Here is a 19,129-nt window from a genome sequence, read left to right on the forward strand (position 1 = left end):
GGCCTAGCCACCAACACTGTGGCAATGAGTGTCCTGTAAGAGCCTCAAGTTTGTTAAAAACATTGTTTGCTCTCTGTGCTGTCATTGTGATACTAAGTAGTGAGGATGGTACTTTACCAGTGATACCTGTGTCGATGTAGGCACGTGAAGGCATTGGTGTATGATGGTGTCATTTTTTAAATTATTTTTCTGTGGTCTATAGTAATGTTTGTAATACATGTAATAATAATTGCTAAGCTATAAATCCATTACTTCAGTATGTACACTTACAGAATTTCTCTACCTCCAATTTAAACTGTTAAACATAGATACTTTATTTTAGAGTTTATAAGGTTTGATTCTAGTCTATTTTTGTTGCAAACCAGGATTTTCTGTAAGTATATAGAAAAATAATTTCATATCTTTGCTGCAAATAAATTCTTAGCTCTGGATGGGCAGATTATGCTGCACAAATAGAGAAAATTGAGACAGAGTCTGAAAACAAAACCTTCTGTGAGATACAGATATTTCACTTAAAGAATTGTTCATGATTATTTTTTCAATTTCAGCTTCCAGAAAGAGCTATGTTTCAGATCAAACAGCACAATCCAAATGGAAATGGAGTTTCTGAATGGCAACTAGAAGAAGCTCAGGTTTTCTGGGCTAAAAAGGAAGAGAGTCTTGCACTGAATATACTTAAAACGATGATTAAAAAATTAGATGCAGATTGGTTTCAGGTATGTGTTACATAATGCATAAATTTAAGAGAACTAAATTATTTAAGATTCTAATCCACTTTCTGAAGTTTTCCCATAGAAGAAAATTAAAAGCCCCTCTGCAGTATTACTAAATCTGGTTTATACTCTCAAAATGTCTGAAAGCAAAAAAGCCTGTGTTAGCAAATCTTGTTAGGGGTTTTCAGAGTGAATCTGTAACAGTGGCAAATGTAAGAATTCATTATTCATAGTCCACAACTAAACCATGTCCCTAAGCACCAGATGGACATGTCTTTCAAATCCCTTTTAAACAGAGATGGTGACTTTACCACTTCCTTGGGCAGCCTGTTCCAATGCTTGACAATCCTTTTAGTGAAGAAATTTTTCCTAATATCCAAACTAAACCTCCCCTAGTGCAATTTGAAGCCATTTCCTCTTGTCCTGTCACTTGTAACCTGAGAGAAGAGGCCAACCCCCACCTGGCTACAGCCCCCTTTCAGGCAGCTGTAGAGAGTGACAAGGTCCCCCCTGAGCCTCCTTTTCTCCAGGCTAAACACCCCCAGCTCCCTCAGCTGCTCCTCACAGGACTTGTGCTCCAGACCCTTCCCCAGCTCCGGTGCCCTTCTCTGGACACGCTCCAGCCCCTCAATGTCTTTCTGGCAGTGAGGGGCCCAGAACTGAACACAGGATTGGAGCTGTGGCCTCAGCAGTGCCGAGTACAGGGGGACGGTCACTGCCCTGGTCCTGCTGGCCACACCACTGCTGATCCAGGCCAGGATGCCATTGGCCTTCTTGGCCACCTGGGCACAGCTGGATCATGTTCAGCTGCTGTTGACCAGCACCTCCAGGTCCTTTTCTGCTGGGCAGCTTTCCAGCCACTGCCTGGGGTTGTGATCCAGCACTTGCCTTGTCAAACCTCATGTAGTTGGCCTTGGCTCTCAATCCAGCCTTTCCAGATCTCTCAGGATGATGTTTGTTAAAATGTGGTCTACAAATACTTGTATAGAACCTAATTTTGTATAGCACCATGAAAAAAATTCCTTCATGTCCTCACCTTTATGTTTAGCTATGAAGGCTTTCTTTGAGTATTTCTGGAGGATAAAAGACATTTGCTTTGAGTCCAGGTATCTTCTTAAAGAATATCACACTTTAGAAAGGCTGGATTATTTTGGGCCAAGTTCTCTATACATATCAGGGCAAAATCAAGAGTTGCTGCTCTTTTGATTTTTGTGATTTCTCCATGAATCAGTTGATAAGGCCCTCCAAAAATTTAGTCCTTCCTTACATTTACCTTGTCCATGTAAGGAATATTTGTGTTTTCACAGCCTATGATGTTCACATACGTATTTCACAGTCAGTGTTGCCATCTTGGTCACATGGTCTTTAATATGTATCCTATAGTAGAAGTATTTTGCAATACTCCATAATATCCTACTCTACAGTTAAAGCTGAGCATCCAATCTGGAGAAAAGTCCTTTGGAAACCTGCTCCATCATCTTCTCAGAGCACTTTTAATCAAGTTTCCATGTAGAAGTCTGTCTGAAGAATTTGATGATCACACATGGCTATTGTGGTTCCTGACTGTTATCTGTGGAGTTGTCTGTGGTACTTGCGACTAAATGGGGACGTTATAAAATACAATTCTGAAATCATGTTGTGAATTTTTAAAATTTTTATTTCATTTTATCATTGGTTTATTCTGTTTTTCATTGTTCAAACTATCAGGTATTTTAAAATATGTGCTCTCCTTTAGTCTTACATTGAATGTGAATGTGATTTAAGGTTATTGACTACTGTAGATGTGGATGGAAAATGACTGTAGATTAGCATTATGTGTAATAGGCCTCAGTGATTGAATTCTATTCAGGGTTTAAAAGCTTTAGAAATTGCCTACCTCATATGTAAAAGATATTTTTGTTTGATGCCTCCCTCTCTTTAATTTTTTTCCCAAAACTTGCTTTTTCAAAGGTCGAGAATGATCCTCACCTGAAATTGATGTATACAGAGTGCCTGAGGCTCTGCGGTACCTGGTTAGCAGAAACATGCTTGGAAAACCCTACAGTCATCATGCAGAAATACTTAGAAAAGGTGCATCCAGTCTTTGAAATGTGCAATCTTTGAGATAATGCTGTGTTAAAATACCAAGTAGATTTTTCAGTGCAGCCTTTATTTTTCTATATTGAAAATATGGTTTCTTATATGTAAGTATTAGGGTTTCACATTGTATTGTGTAGCACTGTAATCTTATAAAGTGTTCAGAATATGGCTTTGTAGAAATCACAGTGGAACATCTTATATTGGCTTAGAAGTGTAGTGATTACAACTACCAGTCTAGTTTCCCTTTCCTGTTCCCTACCTCTTCCTTCTCAGGACAGATTATTCATTCGCCAGGCTTTCAGTATGGCCATTATATTTCACAGAACCACAGAATCAGTCAGGTTGGAAAAGACCTCTGAGATCATCAAGTCCAACCTGTGACCCACCACCACCACATCAACCAGACCATGGCACTGAGTGCCACTTCCACTCTTCCCTTAAACACTGCTATGGATGGTGACTCCACCACCTCCCTGGGCAGGCCATTCCAATGTCTAATCCCCCTTTCTGTGAAGAAATTCTTCCTCATGTCCAACCTGAGCCTCCCCTGGTGCTGCTGCTCTGGTTACGTCCTCTTGTTCTGTCACTTGTTACCCGGGAGAAGAGATTGGCTCCCACCTGGCTACAACCTCCTTTCAGGCAGCTGTAGAGAGCAATAAGGTCACCCCGAGATGCTGCAACATCTTGTTCTAGTGTTTCAAAGTACTGTAATTTTTTTCTTTTAAGATCTTAGCCAGTAATAGAAATGTTTTTATTAATATTTGTCTGCTCTGCATTTCTTTATTTTATGCTAATTTGTGAAAATCAAAGTAGTTACCTGTCTCTGTTGCTATCTATATACTTTCTTCACTCTGATGATTTGAATCCATGACTTTCATATCTAATTTCCTTTTTTTTTTGGTATATTTTGGACTAGCTTCTGTTTTTTTCTCACCATCTTGTGACATAAGGCTGTAAGACTATTGTAAAACTTCATGCCTCATTACTGTAAGAGATAGATAAGTGTGGAAAATTCCTGTATGGTTACTAAAGCTATTTCATACACAATAATCTTTTTGGCTGTTTGCACTGAAACATTTCTCAAAGATTACATTCACTTAGGAGAAAAATATTCAGTCTGTTAGGTTTATTTTGTATGCATATTTATTCCATCACAGGCAATATTAAATAATGTATTCAAGCAGGTGACCCTGCCTGAGCAGGAAGGGAGATGAATAAGATAAGCTCCAGATGTCCCTTCCAGCCTCAACCATTCTGTTTTTCTGTGATAATAGAGTTTCATCAAGTATTATGCAGCTCTAGTTACCTGATTATTGGTTTTACCATTGTAACTTCTCCTTTAGGCTGTGGAAATTGCTGCAAGCCCCAGTGGAGACAGCAGTGATGAGCTGAAGAAAGGAAAGATGAAGGCTTTCCTCTCCTTGGCGCGTTTTTCTGATAATCAGTACCAGCGAATTGAGAATTACATGAAATCCTCAGAGTTTGAAAATAAGCAGGCACTGCTGAAGAAGGCCAAGGAGGAGGTCGGTCTCATCAGGGAGCGCAGAGTTCAGACCAACAAGTGAGCATTCAAGTAGGGACTGGTTACTGTGGAGCTGTCACAGGCTTCAGCTCTACTCTCTGGGCAAGAGGTGCAGCATGGGTCACATCTTTACAGCTGCCTTTTCCCTTCTCCACAAAGCAGTGATCAAATCCAGAGTGCTTGTTGTGAATGGTTTCTCAACTGTGCCTGGATATGGTCTAGGTGTGTGCTGGATAGTTTGGGCCAAAACTAAGCCAGGGACACAGTATGGATGATCATGGCCTGGAATTCATGTTTATTCCCTGGATCTGTTCAGTTTATTTGACAAAATGTTACATAGTGTAAATAAATGAGTTGAGATTTTTCTCTGTTACACATTTAGTGAGATAGTAGAATTAAATTTAATACGGAATTCTTAAGGATTTAGTAAGAGCAACTGCAAGTGAGCAGAAAAGGATAAACTTCAGCTGCTGGAAACGGAAGTCTTTACACAAATGATCTGTACTGGATATTCAAATTTATACCGATATTGAGATTAAATCATTTAAAAGAAGACACTGACTGGAAGTTTACTTAGAGCAGTGCATCTGTGTGCACATACAGCAAGGGAGTAGCTCCCACTGTTCAGTTTCTTAGTTGTTTATTTTACTGTGCCTGTACATACAAAACAACTTAAAAAAAGTTAAATTAGTAAGTGACAGAGCTGGGAAAGGCCTTCCTGTAAGTTCATTAAGAAATAATTTGTTGTTTAAAAATAATGTCTCTTCATGTAGATACACAGTGAAGGTTCAGCGAGAACTTGAGCTGGATGAAGGTGCAATACAAGCCCTAACTGAGGATCGTAAACGCTTCTTGTGTAAAGCAGTGGAGAACTACATCAGCTGTTTATTGAGTGGAGAAGAACATGATATGTGGATATTCCGACTCTGTTCCCTATGGCTTGAAAATTCCGGAGTTGATAGAGTCAACGAAATGATGAAGGTATATGTTTGCTCCATTTTTTTCCTAGTGCTTTGACAAATAAATATCTTTCTTCTCCTTCTCCTGTATTTCTAGAAGATGAATTATGTAGCTCCACAACTTTTCCCAAAAACTTGCTTTTTTCAGTTGTCATTGCTTATCATGACAACAGTTTTTCATCAGTGAGACCTGTAGTTCTCAATGCATTTTAATTTAACTTAAATTAGCATTTTGATTTGACAAGTCTGTATGATTAAACGTATCTCATGATCTTTACTGTGGTCACCTTGTTCTTCACATACCTTGGAATCTTCCCATCTTCAACATCCTTAGGGTACATTATTCTTGTTCATATTATATATACTTTTAGGTGAAAAGCCATGAGAAAGGTAGAATAGAAAATAGTAACTCTCCTATGAAGGACTTGTAGCATTTAGGAGACATGGGCCAAGGTGATGTGATGCTCACTGAATTGTTATTTTATCACACAGCCATTATTCTTAATTTTAAAAAAATGTATTTTATGGTTAAAATTTTTGTTAGGCGTTTAGTACAGCTCTCTAACTGAGTTTTCTCTACTACAGAAAAATGCACAGAAGATCCCTTCATACAAGTTCTTGCCTCTGATGTACCAGCTGGCTGCTCGGATGGGAACAAAGATGATGGGTGGTTTAGGATTTCACAAAGTCCTGAATAATGTAATATTTGCTTTTTTTATCTAAAGATACCTCGATTGGCTTGGTAGTGCCTTCTTCTAAACATATCCACCTTCCTCTGAGCAACTATAGCTAAACAAGTTATGTAGGTGATAAGGGTATATTAAAAATGAGTGATGCCAAATCAGTATGGTGGGGGAAGAGGATTTGGGACTTTTTTCATTTCTACTTCATGTATTTATTTGTAGTGTAAGAGTAGTCTTATGCAGCTATAGAAATATACTTTGCATGTTTTTTCAGTTGTGGAAATACTGTCTTAATTATTACCTTTCATTTCGTGTTAGGAGCCTTAGAAGTTCAAAAGAATTAATAATGTTAATTAAGTATTGTTTTTCTTCTTCTGTACTGTTTTTGATAATGGGATCTTTTTCTTTTGTTGGCAGCTAATGGCTCGAATTTCACTGGATCATCCACATCATACTCTGTTTATAATATTAGCTTTGGCTAATGCTGGCAAAGATGAACTCCTCACAAAACCAGATGCAATAAGAACAAATAAGTTAATTAAAAATGCACCAAAAGAGATCTCCCAGCTTGACGTGGTGACTACAAAAACTTCTATTCTATTAATCGCATTCAATCCTTTAATTTTGTTAAAAAATGGAAAAAAAAAAACCAAACCATGTAAAGGGATATTTTAGTACAGAGCTCATCAGCAGACTTTTGTTAAGCAACAGTAGGAGGGAAACAGTACTTTTAATAACCCCTTTTGTAGGTAATTATTATTGAAAGAAATAATTACAGGGTTGAACAAAATGTAGTTAATGTTTTGTGCCACAAATAGCCCCAATTATTGCATACTCTTGTGATAACAGTCCCTGATGTGTCATTGTGTAAAAGGCATTTTAGATGCCAGAAAGACTTGAGTGGGTTTATTATTGAAAGTACATATTGAGTATTTTTTCTGCTTTGAGTGGTACCCTGTGTTCCATCTAAGCATTTAGCCTTGTGCAGTCTATCTTTTGGTCCTTGATATGTTAAAAGCCATGCTGATAGCTAATACTGAACTGTGGTTTCATGTTACTGTTATTATTGCTTAATTTTTGTTTAACCTATCTTTGGAATCATCCTGCATATAAAGTATTGCCCCTTCTTTCCCCCATCACTGTAGGCCTGACATGGTTGTCACTTCCCTCTTACCCCCCACACTGATACATTTTTTTACCACATTTCATTGTGGGGTTTTTTTACCTTTCTCTCACATTTGTAGTGGTTTTGTGATCCCACCCTTAGGAGCAGGATTATGCTGAAGTCAACTAAGTCTTTCAGAGTCAGGCTTAGAAGGAATGCATGGACAGGTTTCTGTCTTTTGCATGCAAGATTTTTTTCTTCAGCTGGGAGCAAATAACAGAAGCAGGCAGATGATGGAAGAACATCTGAAAACCTGCCTGTCCTTTTTTCTGAAGAATTTTTGCATGTGTTTCTGCACTTTGCCTGGACAGGTTTGCTCCCTCTCCATCCCTAGGAATCTTTTACATCACTCATTATCTCAGGTTAGACAGCACAGAATTTTTCTCGTGATTATTTCAGGTCATGTCACAAAGGGCTGTCCCTTACTGCAGTTTGCTCTGTTTTCATAGGACATATCTCAATTGTACTTAATTGACTGCATGTTATGATGCACCTTTAATATTAAAAACTTTAGTTTACAAGGTCTGATGTTTGCATTCCATTGGGTTTTTTTAGGACAGAATGGAAGCTGCTAGCACTATAATGAATGTTGTAAGGAAAAGAAGAGCTCATATGGTTAGAGACACCGAAGCACTGTGTGATGCTTACATCACATTAGCTAATTTAGATCCTAGTCCATGGAAATCTCAAAGAAGTAAGTCTTGGGAAAACTGTTTTTGTTTTAATAGTGAAGATAGGTTTTATTTTCTCAGACTAAAAAGTGTATTTCTAAATAATGATATTTAGTTAAAAGAGGTACTGCATTAGTATTGTGTCCTATTTTTGATAGATATAGAATGTAGTCTGGATTAAAAATCATAGTGATTACTTGCACTGTAGGGCTCAGACCCTTAGTATGAAACTCCAGAAATCACCAGTTGTCCTGTGGTTATCTACATCAGCTCAATACAAGTATGCAGTGAGGTTTTGGGTCCCAAAAGCAATGTAAGCTGGGCTTTGTCAATTTAGGTGTATTTTTATAGCTCTGAATTTATCAATATTAATTCCTTTTAATTACAGAAGGAATAAGTATTCCAGCTGACCAGCCAATTATTAAACTGAAGAACTTGGAGGATGTTGCTGTTCCTACCATGGAAATTAAGGTGACTGAAACTGAAAAAGTACACACTATAATACCACATCATAGAATCAGCTTCAAGCTTTTGTACTGGCAGTCAGGGCATACATCTCTTCATCCAATTCCCATGGTTTTTACAGGTCAATTTATGGGGATACTTTCTTGCCAGGTGGGAGGTGCAGGGTGAGATGGTTTCCTTAGAAGACGTTGATCCCAAGCCTTAGGTGTGCTGGTTAGTGGTTTATGGTACAAAGACAGCTTTGCCACTTAATTCTGAGTAGTTTCTCATTATCAAAAGGGGTGGTGAACTACCTAACTCACTCGGGGGATTTGGGAGGCTGAATGTCCTGCGTTGTAGGTGCTAACTCAGAGTTTCAGGGAGGCACTGAATGTCAAAAAAGGTGTGAGAATTAATAGACTTGCCTTTTCTGCTGTTAGGCTTTTACCATTCATTAATGGGAAATTATGCCTTCCCATTGGCATAAACAATTGACTGGATGGGTGCATAGGCACTCACCTTTTGATGCCACACGCTCTGCCTGGGAAACTTAGCAGTTTCAAGAACGTAGAGTTGCTTTTTGGGCCAGCATCTAAACTTAAATGTTACAAAGCCAGAATTCCTTGTGTTGAAATCCCTCAGGCTATGTCTATAAAGCCGAGTAAGTCAAGGGACTGCTTTAAGGTGTTTGACTTCAGAGGCCGGAAGTTGCCACCCGTGCCTGAATAACATCTGTTTGTAGGGCTCCGGTTGGCCCCAGGTGTTGCTCCTTTGTACAACTGGATCATTCTTTTCTTTGCCTTTCTTCTCCTCCAGTACAGACTGGCTGAAATGGCTGCAGGTCTGTGATGTAGCCTGCTGGGGCAGTATTTCCTTACAGCTGACTGAGTCGGGTTGCTCTGGGGCATGAGGATACAGGGAGTGGCTGAGGTACAGATCCTGTACAATGCCAAACCTGCAGCAGGTTTGGGATTGTAGACTGAGTCCATTTGCAGCCTAGTCTAAGCCTGATGCTCCCCAGCCATATGTGAACATTTTCCTGGGACAGTGCTAGCTGGGACAGGCTAACATTGTGTCACAGCTTGTTTAGTGGAAGTCCTGCAGCACCACGTCCCCTCTACCAATGAGATGAACAAGGAGGAATCAAAAAAAATCCTTTGCTCAGCATATTTTCGTAGCCTTTGTGGTATTATCCTTGTAGAGGATGGAGTGCTCATATTAATATTTAACATATAGTCTGCTAATGAGGTTTGCAAACAACTCATTACCACATTGTGTGAGTGAAATGGAGGTAATATTTATACTAATTTTAACCTTATTTTTAATTTCAGGTGGATCCCACAGGACAATATGAAAATTTGGTCACAATAAGTTCTTTCAAGCAAGAATTTCGTTTAGCAGGAGGCATGAATCTGCCTAAAATAATAGATTGTGTAGGATCAGATGGTAAAGAAAGGAGGCAGCTGGTTAAGGTAGGTTCTGTCAGTTGTAATGACATCTCAGAGACTTGGCATACTGGAATTTTTTCAGTTCTCCTGTCAGTTTTCTCATGTATCATTTCTGTGCCATGAGCAGACTTTTCACACTTCACTGTCAATTTTCTCCATTGAGGAATGCTTTAATAAATGAAATTACAAAGTATTAATAAGTAATACAATATAAATAACAAGTAATGATACTATATATGTTTGTAATTATTTTTCAGCAGTTCTTTAATATCCAGTACCTTACCTGGCAACTACCAGACTTGCCTAGTCATGTCTCAGCTGATGACCTGAAGTGTACTGTAAATAAAAACCATCAACATACTGTGTTAAATATCTCCTTTCTTCTTCCCCATATAAAAAAATATTTGCAATTCAGAGGCAATCAAAAGCAAGCACACAGAAGTAAAAATCTCTCAAAAAATTTATTTCTCCTTAGACTCAGCTGATTTCATTCTCTCTTTGAATGCAAATGTTGAGCAGTTGCTGGGAGAATTCTGTTTTGCTGCTAAGTTTTGAAAGCTTTAAAGAGAAGCATGAATCACTAGATCTGCATCCAGCAATCAGAACTGCAGTGCCAACTGATGCTGCTTCACCTGTGTGCTGGCTTGCTAAATAAAGGTGAATTAAACACCTATTTTTAAAAAGAGAACCATAAAACATGTAGGTTGATTGAAACCTGAATCAAATAGCATCTGTCAAAAAAAAAGAGTGGTGATGATTTAAGTTAATGATGGTTCTGTTTAAGCAGCTGAGCACTAATAGAAAACAGGAAATACAGAGGAAAAAACCAACTATTCATTACATTTTATTGCAAGTGATTATTGTGGAAAAGTAACTTGTGTTTTGTGCAATTTTTTAAAATTTTTTTTTTTACTTGCTGAGCAAGAAATTGGATGCTGAGAAGTGTTTTTTAACTGCTTTTTCTGATTATGCTGAAGGGGCGTGATGACCTGAGACAAGATGCAGTCATGCAACAAGTTTTCCAGATGTGCAATACATTGCTCCAGCAAAACACTGAAACACGAAAGAGGAAATTAAATATCCGAAGATACAAGGTAACCCTGAACAGCTGCAGCAGCAGAGAAATAAAGCCTATTTCTCCATTCTCCTCCTTTTTAACCCAAAAGAATATAAAAGGATTTTTATTTATGTGTTAATGAAACAGTCACTGCTCCTTAAGTTATAGAATAAACAATATATTTATTACAATTTAATTTTTTTCAAATCATTGAAGTAAATTTCTTTGTGGCCAATATATACTCTGCAAAGCTTTCTTTATATGAACTTGTAATTGAAAAGAAATTAGGTAATGCACTGTCATTAAATTGTAAGTTGGTAGTCATTAAACTTCAGCATACAAGTTTGTTCATGAATTCTCATTAATTTGCCTTGTGATATTCCTTAATTAATAATTAATTTTAGTCTTGCAATACTCCTTACAGTTGAATTCAGATGTCCCATCGAGGGTCTTTCATGCAGAATTTGAACTGATTTTTTTTTAATTGGGAGTACAGCAATAAATTCTTAGTGTGGATGCAGAAAATGTACTTGAACTTTTCCTTCCTCCTTCCTTTTTGTGTACTTGGGATTATAATAATAGCTGTGAAGGTGACCTCTGAATAAGTGCTCTCGATGTATAAGCCCTTGTCTTTGACAAATGAGAAATGCGCACTCTGGAATCTCTAAAGGTGCTTATCTGAATTGCTAGCCTGGTTTTAAGAATTCTCAGATGGAGTTAAAGTCATATTTTTTGAATAATTTTCATTTAAGACTCAGGTTTTTATGTGTGTAAAATTGAACAACAGCAGGGAAAAAGAGAATGGGTGTTGCATTATGAGATTAAGAGACTTCCATAAGAAAATTGAAGGAAACAGGCAGTAGCTAATCATTAAGTTGTGCTGACACGTCTAGTGGAGGATTCTCTGGGCTAGGAAAAAATTGCAATTATTTGGTAGAGAAAATTTGAGTGGATTTTTATATATGTATACATGTGTATTTAGAAGATATTTTGTGGCCAGCTGCATGGTTTGGCATTCTTTGTCTTTTTAAACAAACAGAAATGTGCATCCATGCTCTGCAGTGTGAGTATTCATAGTTTAGTGTGTATAACCCTCCCCATGTATAACCTCACCTCTGTGGTGTTGCTTTTCCAGGTGGTTCCCCTTTCCCAGAGAAGTGGAGTCCTGGAGTGGTGCTCAGGAACAACTCCCATTGGCGAGTTCCTTGTGAATGCCGAAGAAGGAGCTCACAAGAGGTACAGGCCAAAGGATTACTCTGGTTATCAGTGTTATAAAATAATGCAGGTGAGTCCAAATAAGTTGAAAAAATACCAGAAAAATAGCTGGCTCATAATATTTGCTGGGGGCGGGGGGTGGAATTTACAGAGAACTAGGTACTATACTTTTAGTATTTCTAATAATGAATATGACCAGTGGCGTGGAATAAATAGATTCAGAACACAGAGTTTCAGTTCCCTTTCATGGATCACCTCACCAGAAGTTTACAAAATTGCAGACAAGTTTACTTGTTACTTTATATACCCATGATTGTGCAAGAAACTGTTTCCTTTCAAATTGCTATAGTAGTAACAGGGATAAAAGTGTATTTAATTTTGGCTTTGAGCTGCTTTGGCATGGGAATGAGTGAGAATGACTTTCTCACAGTGTCATGAGGCCATCAGATAAGCAGAGCTACCAGAACAGAGTGCAAAGGAAGGAAACAATGCCCAACAAGATCCATTTTACCTGTACATGCCTATAAAATACGGGCACCTGCTGCATCAAGGAAATAGGAGTGTGGTTTTTCCCATGTTTTTTAGCCTCTGAGTTGTGTATGAAAACAGAATTGTTTAGTAAAACAGATAGATAGGTACATTAATAATTGCTGAAAAAAAAGACAATAATTCTTAGCTCAGAAGGAGAAAAGAAGTGAGAGCAGCATTTGATGGAGGGGAGGTGGGTAGAAAGGAAGGAAGAGGTAATTGCCTTCTGAAGCAGTTAGCCCTGGGTAAAACATTTCTTATGCGTTTAAAGGATGCCCAAAAGAAACATGTTGAAGAGAAATACAGAATGTTCATGGAAGTCTGTGAGAATTTTCAGCCTGTGTTCCGGTATTTCTGCATGGAGAAATTCCTGGATCCAGCAGTGTGGTTTGAAAAACGATTGGCATACACTCGCAGTGTGGCTACATCTTCTATAGGTATTGGATTATTTACAGTGGCTTTTTAGGTTACACAGCCAAGGAGTTTATACCATTTCAGTTTCTACCATGTCCTGCTTTTGTCACATGTCAGAAAAAGCTTATTAGGGGGCAAAAAAGACCAGCAAGAATATCAGCATTATTTTTGTAATTAAGATTTCTGATTTCTTCCTCCCCACCCCCATTTTTGCTGCAGAAGGAAGAATGAAATTCTGTGTTTCTTTGTTTTATAAGCAGTTTGTATTCTTAGGTTCTGGTAGGTTTTTTTCCTACCTGACTTTTATTTTCATTGTTTTAACATTTATCCATTCAATGTGTAGCCTCAGATGTTTTAGCTGAGTTGAAAAGCTCAATCTTTTACTGTCTTTGTACTGGCATTATTATCCATAGCTGAAATGGTTATTTAAGCTCTGGGATTTTTGCTTTGATTTTCCTGTCATAATAAAGAAAAAGAAGTTCTTAAGTGTAAGTACTGTGGATTTTTTTTGGCTGACTCAGTTCTGTACATTTGGTAGCAGACGGTACACATTGCAGTAGATCCCATTTTAGATGCTAACGTGGTTGTGCACTCCCTTTTTACTGAAAAAAAAATGAAGTAAATCTGCAGTTTAGTAGAATTCACATGAAAGATTTTTGTAGGAAATACTACTGCTGTCCATGTCCATCAGCTAATGAAAACAGTAACAGGTGTAAATTGCGGCAAGGGAAATGTAGTTTGGAGTTCTTCCACATTTAAGGACAGTAAAGCACTGAAATAGGCTTACATGAAAGATCTTGTAATTTGGATCACTGGAGTTTTTTAAAATTGACTTAGACAAAAGTTGTTTGGTTCATTGGGGGGGTTTTGCTAATGATAGTAATAACAACAAAACCTGATTTTATTATGCACTTGCTTTTAATTTTTAATTTTTTTGAAAGCTGCAATATTTGATAAACTCTAATCTACAAATAGAAATGGGTAAGAAATCTGTGAGTAGATAAAACAGTGCACATCTGTATGGGAATAACCTGTTTGCAATTTCATTCAGTCAACCTTTTCTTTTTGGATTTGTGGAATGGCATTTGTTCTTTCCTTGGTAATATCTTTATATGGGGGAAGAAATATTCTCACTTTTAATTTGTTTTCACCTGTTATTATAACACCAATAATCTTAAGCTTTCTGTGATTTTTGTGACATGGTTTCAGCACTTATATTTCTGTTTCAGTTGGCTACATTCTTGGACTTGGAGACAGACATGTTCAGAATATCTTGATAGATGAACAAACAGCAGAACTAGTGCATATAGATCTGGGTAAGTGGGACAGCAAAAGAACCTTAATTTTTCTTTAACTTTTTTTTTTTTTTTTAACTTTTATTATCCTTTCATTTAGGGGTTGCTTTTGAGCAAGGCAAAATCCTTCCCACACCAGAGACTGTTCCATTTAGATTAACCAGGGACATTGTGGATGGAATGGGTATCACTGGCGTGGAGGGAGTCTTCAGAAGGTGAGTGCTCCTGTATTGCACAGGGATACGGAGGCAGCAGGGTACTTCCAGCATTGTGATTGTTACATGTTAAATAGTTCTGATGCTTGAGAGGAGACTCAGATTTCTGCTGGTAACACCCAAACCTAAATGCTGACCTTTAACTCTTATGCTTGTATTTATATAACCAGCTGCAAGTTCATTATTGTGGCTCAGCGTTTCATACTGTGCCCTAGCTAATGGGTTACTGTCACCCTCTTGTGGAATTCAGGGAGGGCTCAGTGTTTCCAAAGGCTCCACAGCTAGCTGTTGATTCAGAATGATTTTTTTTTTTCCTTCAGAACTATGCATTTCTTTCAGAGCTATGCTATATATTTGGAGTTGTTAAATGTCTTTGAACCAATTTGTTTTAACTCTAATTTCTGTTTAGTTTTATGTAAGTAATTTGGAGTCATTTTTCCCTTTTGGATCGTATGTTTTATATTACTTTGCAAGTGCAAAATATAAATCCCATAATAGATCTGGACTGCAAAACAGAAGAATCCCAAACATGTTGAGTTTCTGTCAGCCTCCATCCTATCTTCTGTGAATGACCCAAGGGATTCCTACATAGCAGGACATTTCTCTCAATTCAGGTTTTGATAATGCTCATGAACGTAGTACTTGCAACCCCCAAATTTCATGTCTTTAAAAAAGCACACAGGGTAGGTGTTGTCTTTCTAAGGCAGCAATTAAGGTTAATAAGTAGTTCCTAGTACTCCTTTGTCCTGTGAAGGAGCAGCCACTGCCACTTCCAGTCTAAAAATGGTGCTGTCAAATTCACAGTTTTGTATTACTTCTGAAACCATGATACAGAAAAACATGAATTGTTTGGCTCCAGCTGAAGTAAGTAAGAATATAAAAGGCACTGGTGCAGATGCTGTTTCTACCTCAGCCAGCCTGACTGGTACTTAACAGGACAGGTGTAAGTGGTAAACAAGTCATTGGCTGTGAACGTGTTCAGTTCACTTTGGTGTGTCTGTTCTCATCCTGAGGTAGACAGGAGGCCTAATCCCTCTTTCACAGGAGTACCTGTCCCATAGGATAGTTTGGCATTCCTTCCAGGAGTTTAGTTTGCTTGAGAGTGAATGTAGGTAACAACTTCTGTATCAAAGGTCATTGGAGAGGTTTTGGCAATTGCTTGTAGTCTGGCTATTGGCTCTGCTCATTTCATGGAAAACAACCCTACCACGATTCTCCAGTGCATTCCAGAGCACCCCCTGCACTTGTTTTCATCCAGCCAAGCAATTCTGCTATCGTGGCACACCCTAACAGGCAGTGTTAACTCAGTGGTTAATTCCACATATAGAAATATTTCAGACAGTGAAGCAGAGAAATAATAATAATAATTCCACAGAGAAATAATAATCAGCAAACTGCACAGTCTCCTCTTGGTCTTACATGTCTAAATTTCTCTCTTTTTTTTTTTCCCAAGTGAAATTATCAGAGAAGTAACTCCTATGTTAGAAATTAAGTGGAGTACAAATATCCATTATTTAAATTACAAAAATACTATTTCATTTTACCAAAAAGAACCTAAAATACTGTAAAATATTTTCTAGATGCTGTGAGAAAACAATGGCTGTTATGAGAAATTCTCAAGAAGCTTTGTTGACTATTGTAGAGGTAAGCATTTTTTCATTCTTTTGGACAGTAATCTGCCAGAATGTCTTCAGTTTCTTGGCTTTGTCTTCATATGGATCACTGCACCAAATACTCATTTAGGGTGTTTTGTACTGAATTAGAACATAGTGGCATTGGTCAGATTTGTTAATTCATGTAATCTTTGGTAAAGTTATAACCAGTCTGCATTTTCTATGGGAACTGTTTCCTTCAGGCAGTTTTCCCTCTTCAATACCTACGTGCTTCTAGCCCTAGTGCAACATTTCCAGCAGGAATAATACTGATTGAATTAAATCCTCTTTGCATAAGTCACAAAGAAGAAAATGAAACTGATTTTTGAAAGCAGGTTATAAGCTAATGATTCTATTTAGAGCCTAGTAATGTATTAAAAAATTACTTGTTCACTGCTGAGGTGGAACTGATGGCAAAACTTTGTGAAGCAAGAACAATACAAATATCTGTAAGTGATCAGATGCAGTTTTGTTGTTTGATCATTTACTAAGCAATTTAGGCCAATTCTTTTGGTTAAAAGAAAAACAAAAACCAAACCAAAACACTCAACCTCCTAATACTGTAGTTAGTGTGAGCATTACCAACAGTGCTAGGACACTGAACTAGCTGTAATTAACAATTTAAATTAAAAAGAGGTTTATTTACTGTGTAGGTGCTGCTCTATGATCCGCTTTTCGACTGGACTATGAACCCCTTGAAAGCTTTGTACTTGCAGCAGAGGCCAGAGGATGAGGCTGACATGAGCTCTACACTTGGTACTAATCCACAAGAACCTAAAAGAAAAGCCAGGTGCAGGATTTTTTTCTTACCCTCCTCTTTCTGCACTGTTGCCTTGCTTTATGGTTTTCTCCCTGGATGTTGCTCATGTTGTTCAGGATCCACACCTACAGCACCTGTTTTTCTTTTTTTATTCTGCCAGCAGTGACGACCAGAGTTTTAACAAGGTGGCCGAGCGTGTTCTGATGAGACTTCAGGAGAAGCTGAAAGGTGTTGAGGAGGGAACAGTGCTCAGTGTGGGAGGGCAGGTGAACCTCCTTATACAACAGGCCATGGACCCTAAAAATCTGAGCCGACTCTTTCCTGGATGGAAACCCTGGGTGTGACTTGGAAGGATCCAGCATGCTTTTACAAGAAACCTGTTCTTCTGCAGAAAGTGTCTTAACATTTCAAATTGGTATTTCACAATTAAAACTTATCTCAGGAGCAACCATGGAGCCTTATGCATATTAGCAGTTGGTGGATGCGTTGGAGTTTTTTTTCAGTAACCTGTTACTGAGAAACGTTTTTTGTTCTGCTTAGATTCATCATACAGTCTAAACTACCAAGCACTGTGCTTTGATGTTCCTTGTGACCCACGAGGACTTTGCTTGGGCAGACTGGATGTGTTGTATTCTTAAAACATGAGATTCATCACTGTTGTGTATCTGCTAAAATGCTGGACTCTTGTGTCTGGTAATTCTGTGTGGTAACATGACTGTGTAGAATGGATGATTCAAAAACCAGGACTCATGCTATAACCAGCTAAAGTATATTTCCAAAAGGGGGTTATACTTTCATTCCACAGTGAAAGGAAAGAAAACCAGAGAATGTCATGCGTAATGAATCAAGGGGTTTTGGGGTTTTTTAAGCTTAGTTAAATGGACACTTCTGTATATAGGTGCAGACTTTAGGTCAAGTATAGTATGGCTGCTTTTTTTTCTGTTGTAAACTAAATTATGCTGGTACTTTATTTTTATATTACACTTACAGTATGAAACAATAAAAAATATTTAGCTTTTGCTGCTCAGACTTGACAAAACATAATTGACTATACAATAAACTTTAGTGTATCGGAAAGGCTTGTAAAGCAAACGGTCACTGTATCTGCAATAAACACCTCTCAGAAACATCAAAGTTGTAGTCCAAGCACAGAAATCCCATTCTGAATGCACATGGTTTTACAGAAAACATTGCTCCTTCTTAAAAACAAGAGATTGGATAGTCAGTGAATATGGATAATCAGAGAATCCATTCAAATAGTGGTCTAACTGGCCTAGTTAATAAATCTTCCCAAATCATCTTTATAGTTAAAAATATGAATAAAGGTTGGTGTACCCTTGCATTATCTTGGTTTACATTTCACACCTTTTTTACAGCAGCATAGATGAAGAACTCCTGTTCCAGTCACCATTTCATGGATTTTTATTTGTATGGTATTCCCACAATTGTTATGCTAGATCTTTATTTTATAAGATACCGTCTATGTGGCAAAATGAGTCTTTTGCACTATGTTTTCATTAAGCTGAAATAAATTTCTGTTGATCCTTGCAACCAAAAGTGCATCCTGGCTTTTTTGTGGGGAGGAGCTATCATCCAGGGGTACAGTGATCTGTTTGTTCTCTGAAAATGAAACTTAACTGACAGAGCATGCACTCCTTATGTGAAATTTAAAGGACGCTTAGGAAAGGGAGAAAAGTCCTACCAAGCAATGGCAGGTAGGAAAGGACTAAACAAAAAGTCCTTGAAGTATTTTTCTTCACCACAGACTGTCTTGGGGTGAACTATAATGCTATTGTATTCCATATCTATCTGCGCCCAAAAATTGTTACTGTCTCTTATTAATCATTGTAGTATTTTTGTACAGGATATCCTCAGTAAAGGGAGAGCAGATCCTGCTTTTGTGTGATTCTTTTTTCCATCTAGATACAGATCTTTTAGATTCCCATTGCAGTTGTTAACACTTCCATACAAAACCCAGCTTTGCTTTCCCATACACCTTCCCCAAACTACCTCTGTCTGTGGCAGAGACCTTGAGGTTTCCCAGAAAGATAGATTCTGATTTCTAGATCACACGTTTAGTTGTAGGTGTTTCTCAAGCCACTGCAGAGGAAATTATGGCTTTGGAAACTCTGTCCAGAAGTGCTCCATACAGAGTTCAGACTATATAAAATAAACAACTAATCAGGCAGTTGTACTTCTCATGACTCACCTGGAATTTCCAGACACCTTCCAGTCATTGTACCCTTGATCTTACCTTTGCTTGGACACTACTGTTGGATTTGGGCCCATCAAGCCAAAGGAAAACCTGA

General features: G+C 37.9%; 1 protein-coding gene across 3 annotated transcripts in view; it reads left to right on the forward strand.

Moving 5' to 3' along the window:
* ATM (ATM serine/threonine kinase) overlaps nt 1-18,377 on the forward strand; it is a 60,004-nt gene extending 41,627 nt beyond the window's left edge. For 2 of the 3 annotated variants that reach the window (XM_032099319.1, XM_032099317.1), the window contains exons 47-63: nt 549-716; nt 2,664-2,783; nt 4,136-4,353; nt 5,088-5,295; nt 5,859-5,972; nt 6,374-6,532; nt 7,677-7,815; nt 8,181-8,263; nt 9,568-9,708; nt 10,662-10,778; nt 11,877-12,026; nt 12,756-12,921; nt 14,128-14,214; nt 14,294-14,408; nt 15,989-16,052; nt 16,714-16,850; nt 16,981-18,377. In XM_032099319.1, the coding sequence (XP_031955210.1) occupies nt 549-716; nt 2,664-2,783; nt 4,136-4,353; nt 5,088-5,295; nt 5,859-5,972; nt 6,374-6,532; nt 7,677-7,815; nt 8,181-8,263; nt 9,568-9,708; nt 10,662-10,778; nt 11,877-12,026; nt 12,756-12,921; nt 14,128-14,214; nt 14,294-14,408; nt 15,989-16,052; nt 16,714-16,850; nt 16,981-17,164 (2,370 nt within the window). In that variant the 3' untranslated portion in view covers nt 17,165-18,377. The remainder of the gene's footprint in view (nt 1-548; nt 717-2,663; nt 2,784-4,135; nt 4,354-5,087; nt 5,296-5,858; nt 5,973-6,373; nt 6,533-7,676; nt 7,816-8,180; nt 8,264-9,567; nt 9,709-10,661; nt 10,779-11,876; nt 12,027-12,755; nt 12,922-14,127; nt 14,215-14,293; nt 14,409-15,988; nt 16,053-16,713; nt 16,851-16,980) is intronic. The other variant, XM_032099320.1, reaches the window with a different exon arrangement.
* The last annotated feature ends 752 nt before the right edge of the window (nt 18,378-19,129 follow it).

The sequence above is a fragment of the Corvus moneduloides genome, chromosome 2 (assembly GCF_009650955.1).
Source record: "Corvus moneduloides isolate bCorMon1 chromosome 2, bCorMon1.pri, whole genome shotgun sequence".
Classification (NCBI taxonomy): Eukaryota; Metazoa; Chordata; class Aves; order Passeriformes; family Corvidae; genus Corvus; species Corvus moneduloides.